This window comes from Aedes albopictus, chromosome 3 (assembly GCF_035046485.1).
Source record: "Aedes albopictus strain Foshan chromosome 3, AalbF5, whole genome shotgun sequence".
Classification (NCBI taxonomy): Eukaryota; Metazoa; Arthropoda; class Insecta; order Diptera; family Culicidae; genus Aedes; species Aedes albopictus.
In genome coordinates, this window is record NC_085138.1 from 125,874,074 (window position 1) to 125,895,659 (window position 21,586).

Here is a 21,586-nt window from a genome sequence, read left to right on the forward strand (position 1 = left end):
GGCGAAACCGACTAACTTTTTGTGGAAGTTGACTTGAGTAGGGGTAGTCGGGGTAATTTGGCCAATGGGGCAATTTGGGCACCACTGGGAAATCACCTAAAATCTAGTAGTTTGCAAATTCACCTTACAGCTCAAATACTGATTTGATATTGGAGCAATTAAAACGTTAGAACGAAGTAAATTAATCCCATAGTAAATTAAAAAAATGAAATTTATAATTGTTGGCAAAATTACCTCGACGACGGCTGAACAAAAACATCACATAAAACTTCTATTATGACTTTCAAATTAGTTTGTTTTCCATATACTTCAAATTTATACAATATGATTCAGTATCAAGCGAAGCAAATTAAGTTTGTATTACGTTAGGCGATATAAATTCTTCATTGAAAATAGGGTACTCTTATTACCCCGACGGTTCAAAATCAACGCAAAAACAACACTTTTTCCAAATAGCACTTTTTGGCATGTAAACACGATTGGACTATAATTTTTTTTTGCAATTTCTCATCGTACTAGGCTGTTTTACCTCACGCATATCTGACAGGAAAACGCCTACTTTCCCACACCAAATTAACAGTGCTGTAATGGTTCATTACAGCACTGATTTGCGTTGCGTAATGAACCATTAACTGTTTCAGTTTTGATCAACTTCTTGATGCTTTCTGGATGCAGTTTTGAAAAATTGTGACAACTGCACAGTATAACCTGCTATGATCAGATTTTCTTAAACATATCTATGAGCATCAGTATGCAGTTTGATGAAAAAGTTTTGTTTGAAACTTCCCTCAAGCTGTAATTTATGAACTTGCAAAAAACGTTGTACGCAATTCGGTGCAGAATTCGATTTTTACAGCACTCGTCGTAATTATCCAACTCGGCAAGCCTCGTTGGATAAATTTACGACTTGTGCTGTAAAAATCGTCATTCTACACCTTGTTGCGTAAACTACTATTATGCAACTAGTGCAGTATTATCAGAATCATTCTGGCCATACGATGTGTGAGTAATTCAATGTTGTTTTCTGAAACTTCATTCGACTATTGCTTAAGGTGACCAAATTACCCCGATTTACCTTACGTGCGCGTTATCCATCACGGCCAAATCTGTACTTGGAAATTGGAGTGATGGATTTGCTACACTTTCTTCGTTGTGGCGATGTTCGGGTAAGGGTTTTGAAGATGTGTGGATGCTTCCGGACCATGTTTGAGGCTCCCGTTTTGTTAAAACAAATGAGATTTTTAACGTTTTATGGAATGATGGAAATTGGTTGTTTTGACCGATAAACTCTAAGTAAGAACAAAGAAATATAACTATGCAATAAGTAAATGCTCAGTTTGAAAAACAACCATGCGTTTTAGTGTTTTAAACAAGCCTCATTTTTCTGCGTGTATGACGAAACAACAGAATTCATGTTTTTTTTCTTTTTAGGATCTTTTGCCAATACTACCATAAATTGGATCTGAAAAAAAATCGCCTATCAAAATAAAACATCATTTTCTTATAAAGTCTGAAAAAAACTCTGTACACTCAGGTTTTTTTTACGCGGCAGATACGTACCGCGTAAAAAAACTCAGTTCAATATTCAAAAAACCGCGTAAAAAAGTCTCACCATTTCTCGACGAATCATGCAAAAATAAGACGATGAATTTTTTTTTTGTAAAAAAAGACCTGACTGTATTAGGGAATGTAATCTTCATGAATGAATAAAAAACATCTGGACATGTTTCTTGAAACTGCTGAAAAAAATCACCGTTTTTGCAGTATTTGCGCCATCTTCGACCCGATTCCCGCCCACTCTGGGAATCACTGGTTTGTACCCATCTCTCATTTTCACGTGCTTTTGATTGCCGATATAGGAAAAAAAAACCCGCAAAACAAAGTTACAAAATTAGAAATTGATATAATTTGCACAGAATAGAATAAAAATTCAATCATTTTTTGGGTAGCATCGCCGCCCTCCTAAACTCTCTTCACGCCCCCCAGGGGGCCGCGGACCACCGGTTGGAAACCCGTGCTTCAAACTGAGTAGATCATCGAAGACGAATGATAATCACCCGGCAATCATTCACTAATACCACCACAAATCCCTTTAATTCACTAACCTGACAGGATGACAAATGCTGAAGTGGTCTTCTTAGGTATTACTAAACGTATCTTTTCCTCTCTCCCGTCCCATTACCATCCCGTGGAGTGGTCGGTTTGGTCGTTTGTCTTTCTTTCACCATGGCTTTTGCTTTTGCTCTGGTTTTGTAACTCTGTTCGAAAGCTTGTTTTAATGCATTGTGGATGATAGGCTGTGATTGCGTGTCGTTTGAGTGTTGTCTGCTGTTCTGCTGGCGTCATTCCACCTCCTAACCGAAATACTTGCCTTGAATTCTGTACAAATACCTTAGCCGATAGTCGTCACTATTTAGCCGCTCGTCATCCTTTGGTAGTTTTTGCTCGCGACGACCGCTGGGAAAATTACTTCCCTGAAAGTATTCATCCTCATCGCCAACGCTCTCGGCATCCGCGTCGTCGTCCTCGTCATTGCCGCCGTCGTCGTCTCTGCTGTCACGTGGATTGCCGCCCACCATCCCGTTGGGTAACATTACCCTTTCGTTGGAAAATCTCATCTCCTGCGGTCCCACAATGGCCACAGCAGAGTGGAGCATTTTATTTGCCTCCTGCTGAGCCTCCCGTTGTTGTTCCCGTTCCAGCTGGCGTTGCTCGGCGGCCAACGTTAGTCCATCGCCCCCACTCTGGCCACTACTGCTGCTGCCGCTACCGCCGTTGCTGCTAATTTCCTTACGATCGTTAATTTGTTTTCCCGCTTCACTGATGGTGGTACTGGCTGGGATATCATTGCTATCTCTACTGCTCGAGCGGCTGTTGGAGCTGGTACCGGCAGATTTCCGGCCTTCTGCCGGTCCCACATCGTATTCCACCATCATCGGACGCGGGGGGTGACTGCTGTCGTACCGCCGGAGGAACGGGAGTTTTTCGTAGTAGAACCGGTCCGGAGCGCCAAAGTGAAGCGGGTTTACATCCTGTGGGAAGTCGTCGCGACTTCGCTTGCCAATTTCGCGCAGGATGGCTTGGTTGCGGGCGACCTGTTGTGGAGAGGGACGAGAGAACGGAGAAGAAGGGATGAATAATTGTAGACTGAAATATAAAGGATGCATAAAAAATGTTTTAAAACTAATTTGTGCATAATTGTTTATTTCATTTCATTTTCATTTTGCAGCGTTTGGTGGGGCAATAAGAGCGCAAGTCAATCCAAAGCCGAAGATCAAGGAGGGGTAATGGCCGTAATAGTCCGTGCGGACCACATGAACACCATCGGATGGGTAATGGTATGGGTTGGGGAAAGGGGTTGGATTAGACTTGGCACAATAATGCAAATAATACTACGAAATTTTAAAAATTTTGTTGATCATCTTTGTTGATTATTATTGTATCCAAATAAAAAATAATGGTAATTATCAAAGACGAAAAGTATGTGATACACTTCTTGATTTAAAATGCAATTAATTCATAGAATAATAAATAAGATCAACTATTCTGAATTAAAAAAGAGAAAATTATATTTTAAATAATATTTCAATACTAAAATTTGAGTTATAGACCATAGAAAAGTTATAGGAATTTTCATTGAAGTTCAATTAAGTATGATGTAATCCTAATCATGTCGTTATCAAAAAGAAGCGTCTAACAAAATTTCTTTTATCTTTCTGTCATGCTTTAATATTACCTAGAGATCAACAAAAATTTGTATATTCGGTCAGATGAGTAATACTCATTGAGTATGATGTTTTTTATGAGTTTTCAGTTCAGCTAGTAAGAAATGATAAATGTTTGTCCAAAGTATCAGATAGAACTCATTGACGTCAATAATGTATTTTAAGAATTAAGTATTGATCACACGTTGGCTTTGTAAAGATATCTACTTTGTCGTTATAAATTAAGTTGTCCATCTTACTAAATAAGTGATCAGTTTTTGTCATGTCAAGCTGCGTTGGTATCAAAAACTTCTTCCTAACATTGAATCTGTGGAATTTAGGAGTAGGCATTGCAACCTCAAGGATTAGGAAAGGTGGGAGATTAACTTTGTATTGAGCTGTGAAAGAATGTGTTGTTAATTATATGGTCAACGTAATTTACCTTTGAAAAATGGTACCAATAATGCAGTAAGAATTTTGGACATACAGTGTCAGACAAAGCAAAACTACCGGCAATCCATTTTCATACAAAATGGTAACGATGCTTGATTTTCAGTGAGCAGATTAGGTTAGTTTCTTGTGTTTCTTGTTCTTGTGTCTTCAGTACTAAGAAGTTTAGTTAATAATTATAACAAAGTGGAGGAAAATTTTGTATCGACTTCCTTCCTGCAAATAGAAATAAAATATATCAAAAACAACTAAAAAGGAGCCCAGAGCTTCTTTGTCTGATCATGGAAAGTATCGATTCTTGGTGGCACCACGAGTGTGCATCTTTCTCTGTAGAGTAAAGATGCATTTAAGCCCCGAGACCTGACAGCAATCAAGCTGATCACAAGGTTGTGCCTTTGCCCAGGGAATTTGTGCATAATTCTTTATAAGGTAAAAAGGGAGTAAAAATACTCCCAGAAATCGACCCGACAACGACATAAGGACTATTTTTGGAATCTTGATCCTAGAACGTCAGGATTTCCCCATCTTTGGCAATAGTACCAGGCTCTGCCGCTTCCGACCCCCATGGAGAACTCTCTCGGCAGTTCTGCATAGCAGACCTGAACATTAGTATGGGACACGCTTATATGGAAAAAATAAATCCTCGCTCCAGTCGACTTTTTAGATCCCATTCAGGTCCCATATGAACTGTACAAAATTTCAGCGCAATCGGTGAAACTATAATTTAGCGCAAGCGGTTCAAAGTTTGCATAGGATTTACTATGGAAAAAGTTACACATTCAAACGAAAAATCCTAGAGGTCGCCCTTTGTCTCTTTAATTCAAATCAATCAATGCTTCTTGTAGAAAAAACATTTATAAAACTTTCCTTCGAAGACCGCAAAACGATTGGATGCTTGTGGAAAAAGTTATTGATTTATTACCGATTAGTGATCCAACGAATGGCTTTTTGTTTTGTTTTATTAGCAGCACTGCTGCTGCCGTTGTTGCATGGGGTGGCGGGAGGCATCACCACCCCCAGAAACAGCAACAGCCAAGGCAGCAGCTACAGTGCTGCTAATAAAACAAAACAAAAAGCCATTCGTTGGATCACTAATCGGTAATCGATTCTTCGAAGGAAAGTTTCATAAATGATTTTTCTACAAGAAGCGTTAATCGATTTGAATTAAGGAGACAGGGGGTGACCTCTGGGATTTTTTATCTGAAAGTGTTACTTTTCCCATAGTAAATCCTATGAAAACTTTGAACCGCTTGCGCTAAATTATACAGTGTATCAAACTATTGTCCGTACAGTAAATTTTTAGTCGAAATAATTTTTTATTCAAATGTTTATAACTTTTTTATACGTCAATCAAAAACGCTGAAATTTTGACCAATTGCAGCTCCATTGGTAAAATTTTGAGCGAGATCGAATGAGTTTTCTGAAAGTTATAGATTTTTTAGTAAAACTTTTAGGATTTTTGAACACATTTTTAAAACATTATATCTCAACATGTAGTCGTTGAAACTTTTTCGATCTTTTTTGTGTCACAGCTTATACCTAAGGCTTTCATATGCAGCTTCGTTTGAGGTTTTATATTCACTACAAAAAATATGAAAAATCTGTATATATTCAGAATATTATTTGGAAATTTATCATATTTTGATCAATAAAAGTGCCAAGTGTTTTCAACTTTTTTAAACTCATTTAATGTAATATTTTTTTACAGGACCTACTTAACAACATATGAAGAGTAGGTCCTATGCATTTTTCGTTAAGTTAATGCACTTTTATTGGTAGAAAACGTTTGGCAGATTATATGTTCAAAATATGGTGATTTTTTAAATACCGTCAACTGCATAAGCAAATTTTTCATATTTTTTGTAGTGAATATAAAACCTCAAACAAAGCTCCATATGAAAGCCTTAGGTATAGGCTGTAACACAAAAAAGATTGAAAAAGTTTCATCGACTACATATTGAGATATAATGTTTTAAAAATGTGTTCAAAAGTCCTAAACGTTTTACTAAAAGTTCTATAACTTTCAGAAAACTTATTCGATCTCGCTCAAAATTTTACCAATGGAGCTGCAATATATGGTTTATGATTGGTCAAAATTTCAGCGTTTTTGAATGACGTATAAAAAAGTTATAAACATTTGAATGAAAAATTATTTTTATCAAAAATTTGCTGTACGGACAATTGTTTGATACACTGTAGTTTCACCGATTGCGCACGGATTCGCACTGGAAATCTAACAAAGTTGAAGATCTTTTTACTTGCTCTCATCTCGGTCTTTAGCGTGACATTGGCTTCTCATCAGTACGTGCTCGCAGCATCCGCCTCCTTACCCGTAGGCGGCGCAAGTTTGCAATCGCTTGAGGCCACCAGTACGTCAGTGATCTCCCATTCATAAGATGAACTTTCCTAGGGATGGACGCATCGCATGCAAGTGAGAGCACCGCTACCAGCTCGTTCTCGCTTAGACCAAATATACTATATTAACAATATAGGTCACTTCGTGTTTTCACTTACAACGACATGGAGACGCCGTTTACGAATGCTTACAGCACCACCTGTTGTCAGAAAAAGTCAATAATTGAATTTTGATCAATTTTAGTTTACCGTGCAAGGTGACATTTCTCGAAAAAAGATGTTAGGGGTGTCGAAGTTTTTTGTTCCCAAATAATCGATTAATAAATAATCGATTAATAAATAATCGATTTACAATATAGGTACACAAACAAAATAATATTTCATTAGATGACATCTACGAATATAAATAGTCTACTTAGCTGTAAAATGGACTTATCCACCGATGAACAGAATTCATCGCGGTCCGAGAATTTTGACACTAGAACGAGGTCCGTTCGAATCAGAATTGTCCAATTCTGATTGGAAACGGCCCCGCTCTAGTGTCAAAATTCTCGGACCGCGATGAATTCTGTTTATCGGTGGATAAGTCCATACTCAATATCTGTAGAAGAATTTGAATGCTCCCTCATTGTAAAGTCACCGAAATCGTTTAACTTCGAAATTAAACATTTTCACCCTCAAAATTGTTTGAACTTGGCCTCGCAGTGGACACGGTTATACATAATTCCAACCGATCTATCACATCACTACCGTCCCGGGATTCGCGTAACCAAGAAGAAATTGATTAACTCTCAGAGTGCGTTTTTACATTTGTTTATTTGCCAACGGACTAGTACGGACTTATGATAAAAACAAAACAATCAACATATTATTCAGCAATATGCTTCGTCGGTACTCGTACACATACACACTCAGACAGATCTCATTAGTAATCATCATTCATCGTTATTATAATTCTAGTACAAGGGGGCTGTTACTTCTTTACTCCAACAAAATTAACTTATATTTTGTCCTGGTGGTTGCTATTTTCCTTTGACGATGGCTTTTAATGTCATCTTTCTTAATGTCCACGCTGACATACATACATCGGATTGGATAGCTTACAAAAAATCTGGAAGATCACCAACCAAGTCTCGCGTTTAGTATCATACAGGTGTATCTACAATGATCGATTTCTCTTCATCAATTTTCCCTTCGGATTATTCCGGGAAATACGACCAATATTCGGATGATCTCTGGGCGTGTTTTAGTAAAGGACTACTAGAACTAGCATCCAAAACAACAAAAACAGCCGAAAATGATGTGCTGGTCAATTTATTAACCGATGAAAAGAAATCGATCATTGTAGATAAGCCCGTATGATACTAAGCGCGAGAAGTGCACGTCAAATTTCTTGTGGCAGAGTGCAAGACATTGCATCCATTCCGTGCTTACAAAAAATAAGCTCCGGGACCGGACCTGAGAATGAAAATATTTAATTTCGATTAATTTCGTTGTTCTTCCAAAGTGAACTGTGAGTTTATTCGAATACTGATAGTTTTATTCCGGACTAATCGGTTTCCTTGCGCCTGCGGCTCAGTTAGCAGCGGTTAGCGACGGTTAGGAACGGATAAATAATGCGGATTTTCCAATTAAAAAAAGGATATGTCATTCCCCTTGGTTTTCTCCAAGAGTTTTTTTTTTCAGAGACTCATTCAGGAGTTCTTTTTGAAGTTCATCCAAGAGTGCCTTCAGAGATTGATTTAAAGTTTTTTTTTCTGAAATTTCTCCAGAGGTTCTTCGAGGGACCTCCAGGAGTTCCTACTGAAATTACTCCAGCAATTTCTTCTGATGTTCCTTCAAGAATTAATTCTAGGAATTCTCAAGAATTTTCTTCTTGGATTCGTTAAGAAGTTCCTTATAGGATTTCCTTATAGGAGTTTCTTGGAGTCTTTCTTGGATTCCTGCAGAAGCTCCTTCAACGATTCCCTCAGGAGTTTTTTTTACGAATACCTCCTGGAGTTCCTTCTTGAATTCCTCCAAAATTTTCCAAGAACGACCAGGAGTTGTTTCAATGATTTATCCAAGAGTTTCTTCAAAAATTCCTCCTTCTGGGAATTTCAACCGGGATTTATACCAGTATTCCTCCAAAAGTTCCTTCTGGAATTCACTCCGTCCTTTAAGGATTTCCACAAGGTCTTCTGGGATGAAGTGACTCTGTAAATCTCCAACGCGATTTTATATGAACAATTTAATTATTATTTTTCGAGGAATCTTTCCAGGATTCCTTCAGAAGTTTTCTCTTTGAAGTATCAGAAATCCTCCAAGAATTATTTTTGTGATTCCTTCCGAGATTTCTATAAATTTGGAATGTCTTCAGAAGTACTTTATCGGGGATTCCCAGAAGGAATAAGTGAATACTAGATTTGTAGTAATGAGTTGGTTTTTTGTATGGTGAGATGCTAAACTCTCCGTTACTGCATTGATGCTGCCTCAGCAAAACTTTGGGGAACTATGTTGTTGAAGTTGCAATAAATGAGAATACAACAACACAGTTACCCAAAGTTTTGCTCAAACAACATCAAATCAGTCTAGCAGTCATAAAACCCTTGCTTTTTTATTATTGTTCATACAGTTGAAAATCTGAATTTTTGTCTCACGAAAATCGATTTTTCTCCCAAACCGTATGTCGGACGCACGTCGGGCAATGTGCGCTGGATAGAGTTCCAGATTCGCTGCCCAGCGCACTACGTCCGACGTAAGGTTTTACGTATGGATAATGAGAAAATTCGATTGTCGGGAATCTTCGGGTTTGAACCGCGACGACAATACCATTATTGCAGTTACCATTTTATTGCAGTAACAGAGAATTTACTTTCTCATTAAACAAAAATTCAGCTTATTACTAAAAATCTAGTACTTCACTGATTGCGTTTTATTCATGGAGATATGTAATCCCAGAAGGAACTTTTGGAAACAAAACCAGAACGAATATCTGGAGGATTTTTTTCAAAACTGCTGGAGAAATTTGATAAAAAAAATGTTGGAGGATGGAGGAGGAACGCTGGAACGCTCTCCCTAAGCAATCCCGAAAGGAGTTCCTAAAATAATTCCAGAATTATTTCTAGGAGGAATCCCCCAAGAGCTTTTGTAGGAATCTTGAAGAAAAACAATCCAGGGTGCAATTCCGAAAGGGATCCCACAAGAAAATTCTTGTGTAATTTCCGGGGAAAATACCGTTCATAACTCGCTAACGGAAAGCTCGTTTAGGGTCTTCTGTGTTTTAGTCTGTTATGTACGTTTATCAGTTTAAAGTTATTTCGCATGTCGCGAGTCGCGACTTCGATTTGGTGCTGCAACGCCAAAAATTGTTTAAGAAGAGAGAATTAAATTTGTTCTAATTTGAGTACACGGAGAGACGAAACTACCCAAGAGTGAGTTCTTTCCACTCAACTTCGGGGTTGCGTGCGTCAAGCCAATTTTGAGTTGATGGAATCGATGTTTTTGTTGGGTTGTTCCCGCTTGCTTCCACGTGAAAACACAGAGAACAGACATCCAAGTCCAGTTCCGAAACTGTGTAAGGAATTTAACGGCCATTTGAAATCGGCAACACAAGTGGCAATAGCGTGGCGCTGCAATCGATTAATTTCCCATACTAATTTAATTCATTACTTAAAATGTTTCAATTCACCACTGACTGTGGCAATATGGTGTTTGGTGGCGTTAGTGTTGTCATCGTGTATTGGTTTGCAACCTTACTCAAGTAAAGATTCAAATCCTTACACAACATTCCGAATGAAATTTGTTCTAGCCTGTTCTCTGTAATGAAAAGAATACCTAATTTTAAGTATTTTTCACCCAACCGAAATTTTGACTAGGTTGTATTGACTCAAATTTGAGTACTGTGCTAGAAACTCAGTGTTGGCTTGACGCACTGAACTGCAAAAGTTGGGTTGTTTCTCTCTTCACTCTCTGACAGCAATAGAAAGAGCGCATGAAAAGGGAGATGAAAAAGAACTCAAAATTGAGTTTAATTTACCTAATTTTGAGTTTTTCAGTTTCTCCGTGTAGGTAGTTGAAAAAAATCGATTAATGTTAATCGATTATTTCAGAAGAAATGGGCATCCCCATCATGCAATGACAGTTCGACAGAATAAACGTCATTCGGATAGCGCATGCATTTAGTGTGTAGTAGTACCTCTTCTGACGCTTGGTGGCGCCACATTCACTAAAAAGGTGTCGCCAAAAAATCGCAAGAGTGACCTATATTGTTAATATAGTATATTTGCTTAGACCGAGTAGATTTCGTTCACGGTGTCCTAAATACCTTATCGTTGTAGTATGTTGTCCTTCATCTACGAGGGCGTGGCCTTGGTCTAGCCGTCCCATCCTCTAATTACTGTCTACTGCTGTGGTAGTCGATACTGTAATGAACCGCCAGGCTTCGTCAACCCTACAGGCTGAACTACTTCTTAGGCCAGAACTTCATAAAGTTACGTCGATAATCGACTCCGCTCTGTTTCAGCTAAAGGTACTTTTGGTACCGATCTTAGCCAAATCGACATCTAGCAAAACCAGTGCCTTTAGAAGGAACCGACCCCGCTGGTTCGTGAAACGGCTTCTTCATTCGACGACTAAGGCATTGAAGTCACTCGCTATTGCCATTGACCTTAGCCATGTCAGCACGGTCGCCATACAGTCCAGCATCTGCGTGAAATGTTCGATCGGCCTCCGCGGAGGCGCATAACAACAGCTACAGAAGAAAACTCCGTTTACTTTGGCGACCACATAGGTAGTAGACACCAACTCCTGGACGGGAAATTTATCAATAATTCAGAGTTCCAGAAAAAAATATCTAAAAAAAAACAAATATTCCTATAATTAAGGTTTTTATTCACAATTATCAAACCTTTTTTATTCGAGAACCACAGAAAGTTTCGCTAAATATTTCTCCAAGAGAACCACTTCACTTTCGCTTGGTTGAATTGCTAAATTTTGTGATTTTTATTCAAAGAATACAAAAACACCATGCCAAATTTTCCAGACATGCTGAAACCGGTTGCGGTAGATTGTTTTAGGGTTTGTTCTAAGAAATGCATCAAGAATTCCTTCCACAATTCCTCCAGAAATTTTTTACAGATACTTCTGCAAGCAAGCATCGACGAATTCCTCCAGGATTTTTATCAGTGAATCCATCATGGATTACTCCAAAGATTTTTTCAAAAAATCCTCAATGGGTTTCACCAGACATTCCTCCAGGAATTTATCCTGGGATATCTATAGAGGTTCCTGCAGTGAATGTTCCAGTGTTTTTTTTTTCGAGGATTCCTCCAAGAATTTCTCCAGGGATTACCAAAGGAATGTCAACAGAAATTCTTCTAGGTATTTCTGCAAGTGTTCCTTCAGAGATTTCTTCAGGGATTTTTCCATGTATTCCTTCAAGAATTTCACTAGAGATTGCTCTAATAATTCAAACTGAAATAATTCGAAGAAATTCAGCAGGAATATATTCCAGAAGCGCGTACAGGAAATTTTACCAGACATTAGCTTAAAATTCATCCAGGAGTCCCTTAAAACATTATACAGAACTTTCTTTTGGGAGTCCATTCAAAGATTCCAACAATTCGTCCAAAAATTATTGCAGACATGGATTCCTTCGTATTTTTTTCATACAGAAATTTTTCCGAGAATTTGCTAAGAAAGCTTTCTTGGGATTTCCCAAGGAATTCCTCATACGATTGCTTCTAGGATTTCTCATGGGATTTCTTCAGGAATTCCTCCAGGTTTTCCTTCAACCGGGAATTTCTTCTGCGTTTCTCTCAGGGACAACTGCAGGGATTATTTTATAAATTCCTCCAAGGATTCCCCCAGGAACACTTTTTAAGGAGTTCCTCTTGGAATTCTTTCAGGAACTCATCCAGGAATTAACCAGTACTTCCTCCAGGAACTGTTTGGGAGTTCCCTAAGGAATTGCTACCGGGATTCCTCCTGGAGTTTCTTCAGAAACTCCTGCAGGGATTCCTTCAGAAACTGCTAAAGGGGTTCCCCAAGGAGTTCCTCCTCGAACTCTTCTTAGAATTACTTCAGGATTTCTCCAAGGATTCCATCTGCAGTTTCTTCGGGAATTCTTCCTGGGATTCCTCCAGGAATTTGTCAAGGGATTCCTCCACGAATTTCTTCAGAGATTCCTCCAGAAATTATTCTCGAAATTCCTCTGGGAATTGCTGCAGGGACTCCCCTAAAACTTTATCCATAGATTCCTTCAGAAATGCCTCTAGAGTTTCCTCCAGAAATTCCTCCAGGAATTCTTCTAGAGATTCCTTCAGGAGTATTTTTAAAGATTCTTCGTTAATCCCTACAAGCATTCCTGTAGGATATGCTCCAGGAATGCCTACACAGATTCCTCCTAGAATTTCTGTAGAGTTTAACTCGGAAATTCCTTATGTGATTCTTTCTGCAACAACTTATTTTGAAAATTCCTCCAAAGGTTCTCCCAGGAACTTTTCTTAGGATTCCTTCAAAAAATTCATCCTTGTATTACGTATGGAACTCCTTCAGGAATTAATTCAGTACTTCCTGCAGGAACTGCTTAAGGGTTCCCTTAGGAATTCCTCTTGAAATGGCTTCAGGGATTCCTTCTGGAATTTCTTCAGGAACTCTTCTAAGACTTTCTCCAGAATTATTCCAAGAATTCTATCTGCGATTTCTTCATGAATTATTCCAGATATTCCAATACGAATTTCTTAAGAGATTCAATTTCAGGAATTCCTCTAGAAATTTCTCCAGGGTTTCCTCTGGGAGTTCCTGCAGGAATTTCTCTAAAAAATCCTCCAGGAATTCATCTAGAGATTCCTCCAGAAATTTCGCCTGATATTCCTCTAGAGATTTCTCCATGAGTTCTGCTATAGATTCTTTCAGAAATTCCTACAGGCATTCCTCTAGGATATTCCCAGGGATCACTCAAAGACTTCTAACAAGATTTTTTTCAGATATTCCTTCAAGGAACCCTCCAGTTTCCTCAATGCATTCCTTCAGATTCCTCCTGTAATTGCTTCTGGGATTCTTCCAAGAATTACATCAGGAAGTTCTACAGAAATTTATCCAGGAAATCTTCAAAGGCTAGGGCAACAGCAAGACAAGAGCTTCAATCTCCAAGGATTTTTTCCGGAGACTCCAACAGAAATTCATCCAAGGATTTCTCCAGGAATTACTTCAGGGAATCCTCCAAGAATACCACCAGGAATCCTCCTAGGCATTCTTCCAGGAAAATTTTCAAGCATTCTTTCAGAGATTCCTCCTTGGATTCTTGCCAAGATTTCTCCAGATTTTTTTGCAGCGATTGCTCCGGGAATTCCACCAAATATTCTTCCAGGAATTGCTTCAGGGACACCTAAAAAAATCCTCCAGGAATACCCCAGGAGTTTTTTTCCTGGGATTGCATCAGAAATCCATGCAGCCATTCCTCCAGGATTTCATCCAGGAATTTATCCAGGGTCTCTTCGAGGAATTACTCCAAGAATTTTTTAAGGAAATCCTCCAGGAATTTCACCAGGAATTAATTAAGGAATTCCATCATAAATTATGTCAGCAAAGCATCCAGTAATTTCTCTAGGAATACCTTCTAGATTTTTTTTTCAGGAATTCCTCCAGGAATTCCGCACGAAATTTCTGCAGGAACTTTTTCAGCGATTTTTCCTGGGATTTCTCCACAAATCTCCCCAGGGATTCCTCCCCAGGATTTCCCCAGGGATTCCTTCAGAAATTTCTTCGAGGGCTTCTCCAGGAAATTCTCTAGATTTTTTTTTCTAGAAATTCCCCCAGGAATTTCTAAAGAGATTTTTTCAGAAATTTCGCCCAAAGTTCCTCTACAGATTCCCCCAGAAATTCATCCAGCAATTGTTGGAAGAATTCCAAAGATTCCTCCAGCAATTCCCAAAGGAAAACCTCCAAGAATTCTGCCAGGCATTAATCCAGGATTTTATCCAGGAATTCCAGGTATTCTCTAGGAAATACCCTAAGAATTTCTTCAGAAATTTCTCCAGAAATTTCTCTAGGAATTGATCCAGGAATCGCTCCTGGAAATCCTTCAGAAATTATGTCAGCAATTTCACCAGAATTTTTTTCAGAAAATCTTATGAGGATTTTTTTTTCAGAAATTATTTCAATAAATTCTCAACGAATTTCTCCGTGGATTTTCCCGGAATCCCCGGGAGATAATTCGAAATTTCCTCTTGGAAATCCTCCAGAAGTTCCTCTAATGATTCTTCCAGCAAATCCTCTAGGGATTTCTTTAAAAACTCTTCCAGGAAATTTTCCATGAATACCTTAAGGAATTTTTCAGGGATTCCTCCAGGGAATTCTTCACAAATTTCTTCAAGGAATTTCGAGAATTTCTCCAGGAATGCTTCCAGAAATTCCGCTAGAAATTCCTCCAGGATTTTATTAAAAGACTTTTTCAGAAATAGAAAAATAATAAAATTCCTCTGGAGATTCCTCTAGAAACGTATCCAGTAATTCTTTCATAAATTTGTGTAGAGATTTCTCCAGGAACTTCAGCATTGATTCCTCCAACAATCCCACAGTAATCTCTCTAGAAATTCCTCCAAGCAGTCCTCCAGGAATTTATCCAGGAATTCCTTCAGGTGTTACTCCCGGAATTTTATCTGGAATTGATCCTGGACATCCTTCAGAAATTATTAACAATTCCTGGAGTCCTCCAGACCTTTCTCCGTGAATTTTTCCTGAGATTCCATCAGGAATTGTGAACGATTAGTTTTCTTTTGAACATTCGATGTTAAACTGTAAAGAAAAACACTTGAATTTTAAAATGAGATTTACAGTGTATCAAACAATTGTCCGTACAGCAAATTTTTGATAAAAATAATTTTTCATTCAAATGTTTATAACTTTTTTATACGTCATTCAAAAACGCTGAAATTTTGACCAATCATAAACCATATATTGCAGCTCCATTGGTAAAATTTTGAGCGAGATCGAATAAGTTTTCTGAAAGTTTTAGAACTTTAAGTAAAACGTTTAGGACTTTTGAACACATTTTTAAAACATTATATCTCAATATGTAGTCGATGAAACTTTTTCAATCTTTTTTGTGTTACAGCCTATACCTAAGGCTTTCATATGGAGCTTTGTTTGAGGTTTTATATTCACTACAAAAAATATGAAAAATTTGCTTATGCAGTTGACGGTATTTAAAAAATCACCATATTTTGAACATATAATCTGCCAAACGTTTTCTACCAATAAAAGTGCATTAACTTAACGAAAAATGCATAGGACCTACTCTTCATATGTTGTTAAGTAGGTCCTGTAAAAAAATATTACATTAAATGAGTTTAAAAAAGTTGAAAACACTTGGCACTTTTATTGATCAAAATATGATAAATTATACTCGTATATGATAAATAATACTCTGAATATATACAGATTTTTCATACTTTTTGTAGTGAATATAAAACCTCAAACGAAGCTGCATATGAAAGCCTTAGGTATAAGCTGTGACACAAAAAAGATCGAAAAAGTTTCAACGACTACATATTGAGATATAATGTTTTAAAAATGTGTTCAAAAATCCTAAAAGTTTTACTAAAAAATCTATAACTTTCAGAAAACTTATTCGATCTCGCTCAAAATTTTACCAATGGAGCTGCAATGTATGGTTTATGATTGGTCAAAATTTCAGCGTTTTTGATTGACGTATAAAAAAGTTATAAACATTTGAATAAAAAATTATTTCGACTAAAAATTTACTGTACGGACAATAGTTTGATACACTGTACTTCGGTGTAATTATATTTGATCGAAGTTTTGCCGTCTTGGCACTACTGTATCAAAGAGAGAATTAGTTAATAAAGAAACATTGTACACGACGGTCATGTTTCATTTGCGGTCCGAAGTATAAACTCCATTCCTAACGCGTTTTGAGCTATCGTTGGACATTCATTTTGGTCCGTTTCGACCGGATTTTCTGGAATGGAAGTTTAATCGCGCCGTGTTGAGAATTTCGGTCGTGATCGATACCGCGTCAAATTGTGCGTTTGATGTCGGATGTTTCGTGGATGGGTTACGCCTCCACAAAGTTTTTGCATTCGTGGAACGATTTCGCGAAATCGCCATTTTGGTGGAAGTGATGGTGTGGTAGCGCCCGGCGCAATACCGTACCGGAAGCTCGGCGAAAGTGTCCGTGGCACAGTTCGCCGCCATCTTGACGAAAGGAAGTTGAATTTTCGAAACCTCATGGGCTTGGCACGACGTGCTGCTGGCTCACTACTACAGTGAAACAAAAACGTGTCCGTGACACATGTATTAGTGATTGCCGTCGGGCGAGGAGAAAGTCTAGTGTGGGATTTTTGGAATCGTATTCCAAAGAGTGTTTCTGAAAGCTGTCCTTCGCCGTGCGAATCATTCAGTAATTAAAGTGTGTGCATGCCCGAGCTGCTAGAAGAGTGAGCATAGCAGACCTCGCGAAGAGAGTGTGGCGCACATTTGTGTGCGTGTAGTTCAGCCCCAGCGGTGAATGGAATTGAAAGGTGCATTAGGGGAAGGCAGTGTCGCCATGCCAGCTGTGTGTGACTCGTGATCGGTGTTCTTCGCGTCGAGTGACTTGCACAACGGTGTGCGTGTATTTGTGCCCCAGCGGCATGAAAAAGTGGCCAAGCCACGAAGAAGCAAAAATTGACTAGTGATAGTGACGGCTGGCCTCACCGTGTGAGCAGCAAACGTAAACAAAAGTGTGAGTGAATGTCGGAGTCTGAGACACCGCGAGTGGTGGTTCCAATACCACGAAGAAATATATTGAGTGCTTTGACGGGTGACGACGACAGGAACCAAGTTCCGACGATTGCCCAGCAAAAAATCGCGAAGCAAGCTGCAGAGCAACGAAGAATTATGGAGCAGAAATTGGAGCCGTTGAGTGATCGGCGTAATTTGCTGATCGAGAAGCTGCTCCGGATCAACGAAAGTGTGAAGCAGGACGACGTCAACATTCACCTTCTACGGCTGCATCTGGACACACTACGTAGGTGTTCGGATGAATATGAGAAAATACACTCCGAAATGTCTGTGATCATTCCGAAGGAGAATCGCGAGGAGCATCGGCAGGAGTATGTGAAGTTTGAACGAATGCACGACCAACTGTACGTTGTTGTGCAGACGAAGATAGCAAAGTTCGGAGAAGCAGAAGCGAAACCGCCTAGCGCGGTGGTCCCGGCCGTCCCGCAGCCGGTGTATGTTCAAGCTCCAGCGCCACAACTACACGCCCCGTTCCCTCGGTTCAATGGGGATCCTGTGAATTGGTACAGCTTCGAAAGCCTGTTCCAAAGCATAATGAGTAAGTACCCACAGGAAACGCCAGCGATGAAAATTTTGCATCTGCGAAATTCATTGGATGGTGATGCAAAAGACAAAATTGATCAGGAGGTCATCAATAGTAATGACTACAGCCTGGCTTGGAGCATACTGGAGAACGCATACGAAGATAAGCGTTTGATTATGGATACGCATATTGATGCTATCCTCGACATCCCCAAGGTAACCAAGGACAACCAAGGTAAGTCAATCACAAAGCTTGTTGATATCTGCACCAAACATACGGAAGCGCTCAGTAGCCATGGATTCAAGGTCGAGGGATTGGCTGAGCTGCTTCTTGTCAATGTTTTGTACAAGAAGTTGGACAGGGAAACCCAAGAGCAATGGGAATTGGAGCTAGGGGCAGGAGACTTACCCGTGTTTAGTGAGTTTATGGATTTCCTCCGGGAACGGGGACGTGTTCTGGTGCGGACCAGTCACTCGCAACACCAAGGGCCTCAGCAGGGAGCAGTTCAGTCCCAGTCCAAGCAACGGCAACCGTTCAGTCAGCGCCCTACTTCGCAGAATGCCTCAAAGTCTTTCGTCCAAACTACCAAGGAAAGCTGTCCCTGTTGCAAATCCGATCATTCTATCTACCGAAGTCCACCTCGGAGCGGAAGTCTGTAGTAACCAAATCAAATTTGTGCTACAATTGCTTGAAGGGTAATCACCGTGTTCTCGATTGTCCTTCGGATCATGTCTGCAAGGTTCAGGGTTGTGGCCGTAAACACCATAGCTTACTATATCCTAGCAACAATACGGATGGTTCCACTGCTACGAAATCGACGAAGGTTGCAGATCCGAAGACAAATCAACAGCAGACAGTCCAGGACCGCGGCCAGCCTGAAGACACCATTGTTCCAGATGCAACGAGCGCGAATACATTGTGTGGTCACACCGTGGACGTTAAGCGGCACGTATTGCTTTCTACAGCGGAAGTTTTTGTGACGGGATATGGAGGCAGTACCATTAAATCTCGAGCATTGCTAGATTCCGGTTCAGACAGCCACATTATCACGGAAAGGTTGGCCAGTCAGCTGAAACTCAAGTTAGAACGAATCGATCTCCCAATCAACGGTCTGAATGACATTCAAACCAATGTGAAACATCTGGTGTCTACTACGATCCGCTCTCGCTTCGGTACAAAATCACGATACGATTTGGATTTTTTGGTTGTTCCCCGAGTCACGTCCAACATACCAGCGGTTGAAATAGATGTTTCCTCTTTGTCGCTCCCATCCACTCTGCCGTTAGCCGACTCTTCGTTCCACACTCCAGGAGAAATCGACCTGATACTCGGAAACGAAATATTCTTTGACCTCGTCAAAGGCGGTCGAGTAAAGCTTGGAAATAGCTCTGCGGTACTGGTGGAAACCGAACTAGGATGGGTAGTAGCAGGTTCGGTTCACACTCGAAATCCCAAACAGTTCTCTCGTGTGTGCCAATTCAATCGCTTTGAGGAAGAGCTTAACCGAACACTGACGAAGTTTTGGGAAGTTGAGTCCGTTCCATCAGAGGGTATGCTTACTAAAACGGAAACTGACGTGGAGGAACACTTCAACCAGACCCATAACCGGGACGAGCAGGGCCGTTATCAAGTACGGCTCCCTTTCAACGAACTCAAGGATAGGCTTGGTGATTCGTACGAACTTGCCAAGAAACGCTTCGATCGACTGAAGGTTGCACTAGATAGGAACCCGGACAAGCGCGAGCAGTATGAGCAATTCATGGCTGAATATGAACAACTAGGACACATGAAGGAGGTGGAAAGTGTGGATGAGAAAGGATACTATATTCCACATCACGCAGTCTACAAAGCGACTAGTTCCACTACGAAAACTCGTGTCGTTTTTGACGCGTCAGCAAAAACCACATCAGGTGTTTCGCTGAACGATACTATCTCAGTAGGTCCTACCGTACAGAGTGATCTGCTGACGATAATTTTGCGCTTTTGTACACACGAGGTGGTTCTGACGGCGGACATCCCCAAGATGTACCGCCAAATTCGAATGTATCCAGAAGACTGTCACTTCCAACGGATTCTGTGGAGGAACGCCAACGGAGAAGAACGAACGTTCGAGCTTCAAACGGTGACGTATGGGGTAGCAAGTTCACCTCATCACGCTACTCGGGCACTCATGCAGCTGACAAGGGACGAAGGACAGGAATTTCCCCTGGCTGCGAACGTAATAGAGAAAGACAGCTACATCGATGACTTCCTGACCGGAGGAGAGTCCGTCGAAACTGTCATCACCGTATATCATCAATTGTCAGCGTTGTTAGCGAAGGGTGGATTCGGAGTCCACAAATTTTGCTCGAATAGCCCCGACGTACTGAACGTGATTCCGGAACATCTACACAAGAAACAAGTCAACTTCGAGGAAGGTGGCGTAAACGATACTATCAAGGCATTGGGGCTCATCTGGAACCCAACGGATGACTATTTCGGCTTTCACGTGAATCGATCGGAAAACAGGATTTCCACTACAAAGCGAACCGTGTTGTCGGACATTGGACGTTTGTTCGACCCTCTCGGGTTTCTTGGCCCAATCATGACCACGGCCAAGTTGCTCATGCAAGATGTATGGCGTATCGGATTGGACTGGGATGAAGCACTACCGGACGAATTACTGCAGAGTTGGAGAAGTTTCCAGGAACAGCTGCCGTCTGTCAACCAGATTAGGAAGCGGCGGCTTGTGATACCAGCAGGATCAAGAAGAGTCGAGTTGCATGGCTTCTCAGACGCTTCAATGCGGGCGTACGGAGCGGTACTGTATATCAGGTCTATCGCCGAAGATGGATCGGTCAACGTCGACCTCGTCGCAAGCAAATCACGAGTGGCGCCGTTCTTGGCGCCGTTGAAGTCTTTAACAATCCCGAAATTGGAACTCTGTGGTGCACGGCTACTTGCGGAGCTAACAGGAAAGGTGGTATCGGCGATGAATGTGCAGTTCGACGAAGTGAAGCTATGGTGTGATTCTCAGATTGTCCTATGCTGGCTCAAGAAATCACCGGCAGCATTGAACGTGTTTGTCGCAAACCGTGTCGCAGCTATTTTGGAATCAACGAATATCCACCAGTGGCAGTATGTTCGGTCGGAATGCAACCCGGCTGACGTTATATCCAGAGGCGAGTATCCGGAGAATTTGCTGCAGAACAAGCTCTGGTGGACCGGATCATCATTATTGTGGCAACCGTATGTGAAGGCAACCGCTCCTGAACCTTTGGACGAGTCAGCGATACCGGAACTGAAACAAGCAAAGGTTCTGACGACTACCAGTGCTAAACCTAACGACCAGTTCAACAGGATGAGTCACTACCGCAAGCTGCTACGAGCTTGGGTCTATGTCCGGCGATTCTTAACTCCAAGACGCACTCACCCGCTGAGCACACCAATCACAGCAGATGAAGTGTTCGTTGCAGAAAGTGCGGTTATACGTATGCTACAGGAGGAAGTGTTTGGCGATCTTCTGCGCACTCTTCAGCACACGCCGGTCAAGCGCCACAATCTCAGCAACCTTGCACCGTTTGTGGCAGAAGATGGACTGATTCGAGTTGGAGGTCGCCTCAAATATTCTGCCATCCCTTACGATGGAAAACATCAAGTGCTCCTGCCAGAGAAGCACCACCTGACAGTTATCCTCCTCAGAAGACTCCACGAAGATCACTCCCACGTTGGCCCCAACGGTTTGTTGGCCATCGTACGTGAACGGTATTGGCCACTGCGCGCGAAA

The 21,586-nt window shown here is 40.6% G+C and overlaps 1 protein-coding gene across 2 annotated transcripts in view; it reads right to left on the reverse strand.

Moving 5' to 3' along the window:
* Positions 1-1,666: 1,666 nt before the first annotated feature.
* The window catches only part of LOC109430363 (uncharacterized), a 123,436-nt gene continuing 103,516 nt past the window's right edge, over positions 1,667-21,586 (reverse strand). The window contains exon 4 of one of the 2 annotated variants that reach the window (XM_062855798.1): positions 1,667-3,095. In XM_062855798.1, the coding sequence (XP_062711782.1) occupies positions 2,355-3,095 (741 nt within the window). In that variant the 3' untranslated portion in view covers positions 1,667-2,354. The remainder of the gene's footprint in view (positions 3,096-21,586) is intronic. The other variant, XM_062855797.1, reaches the window with a different exon arrangement.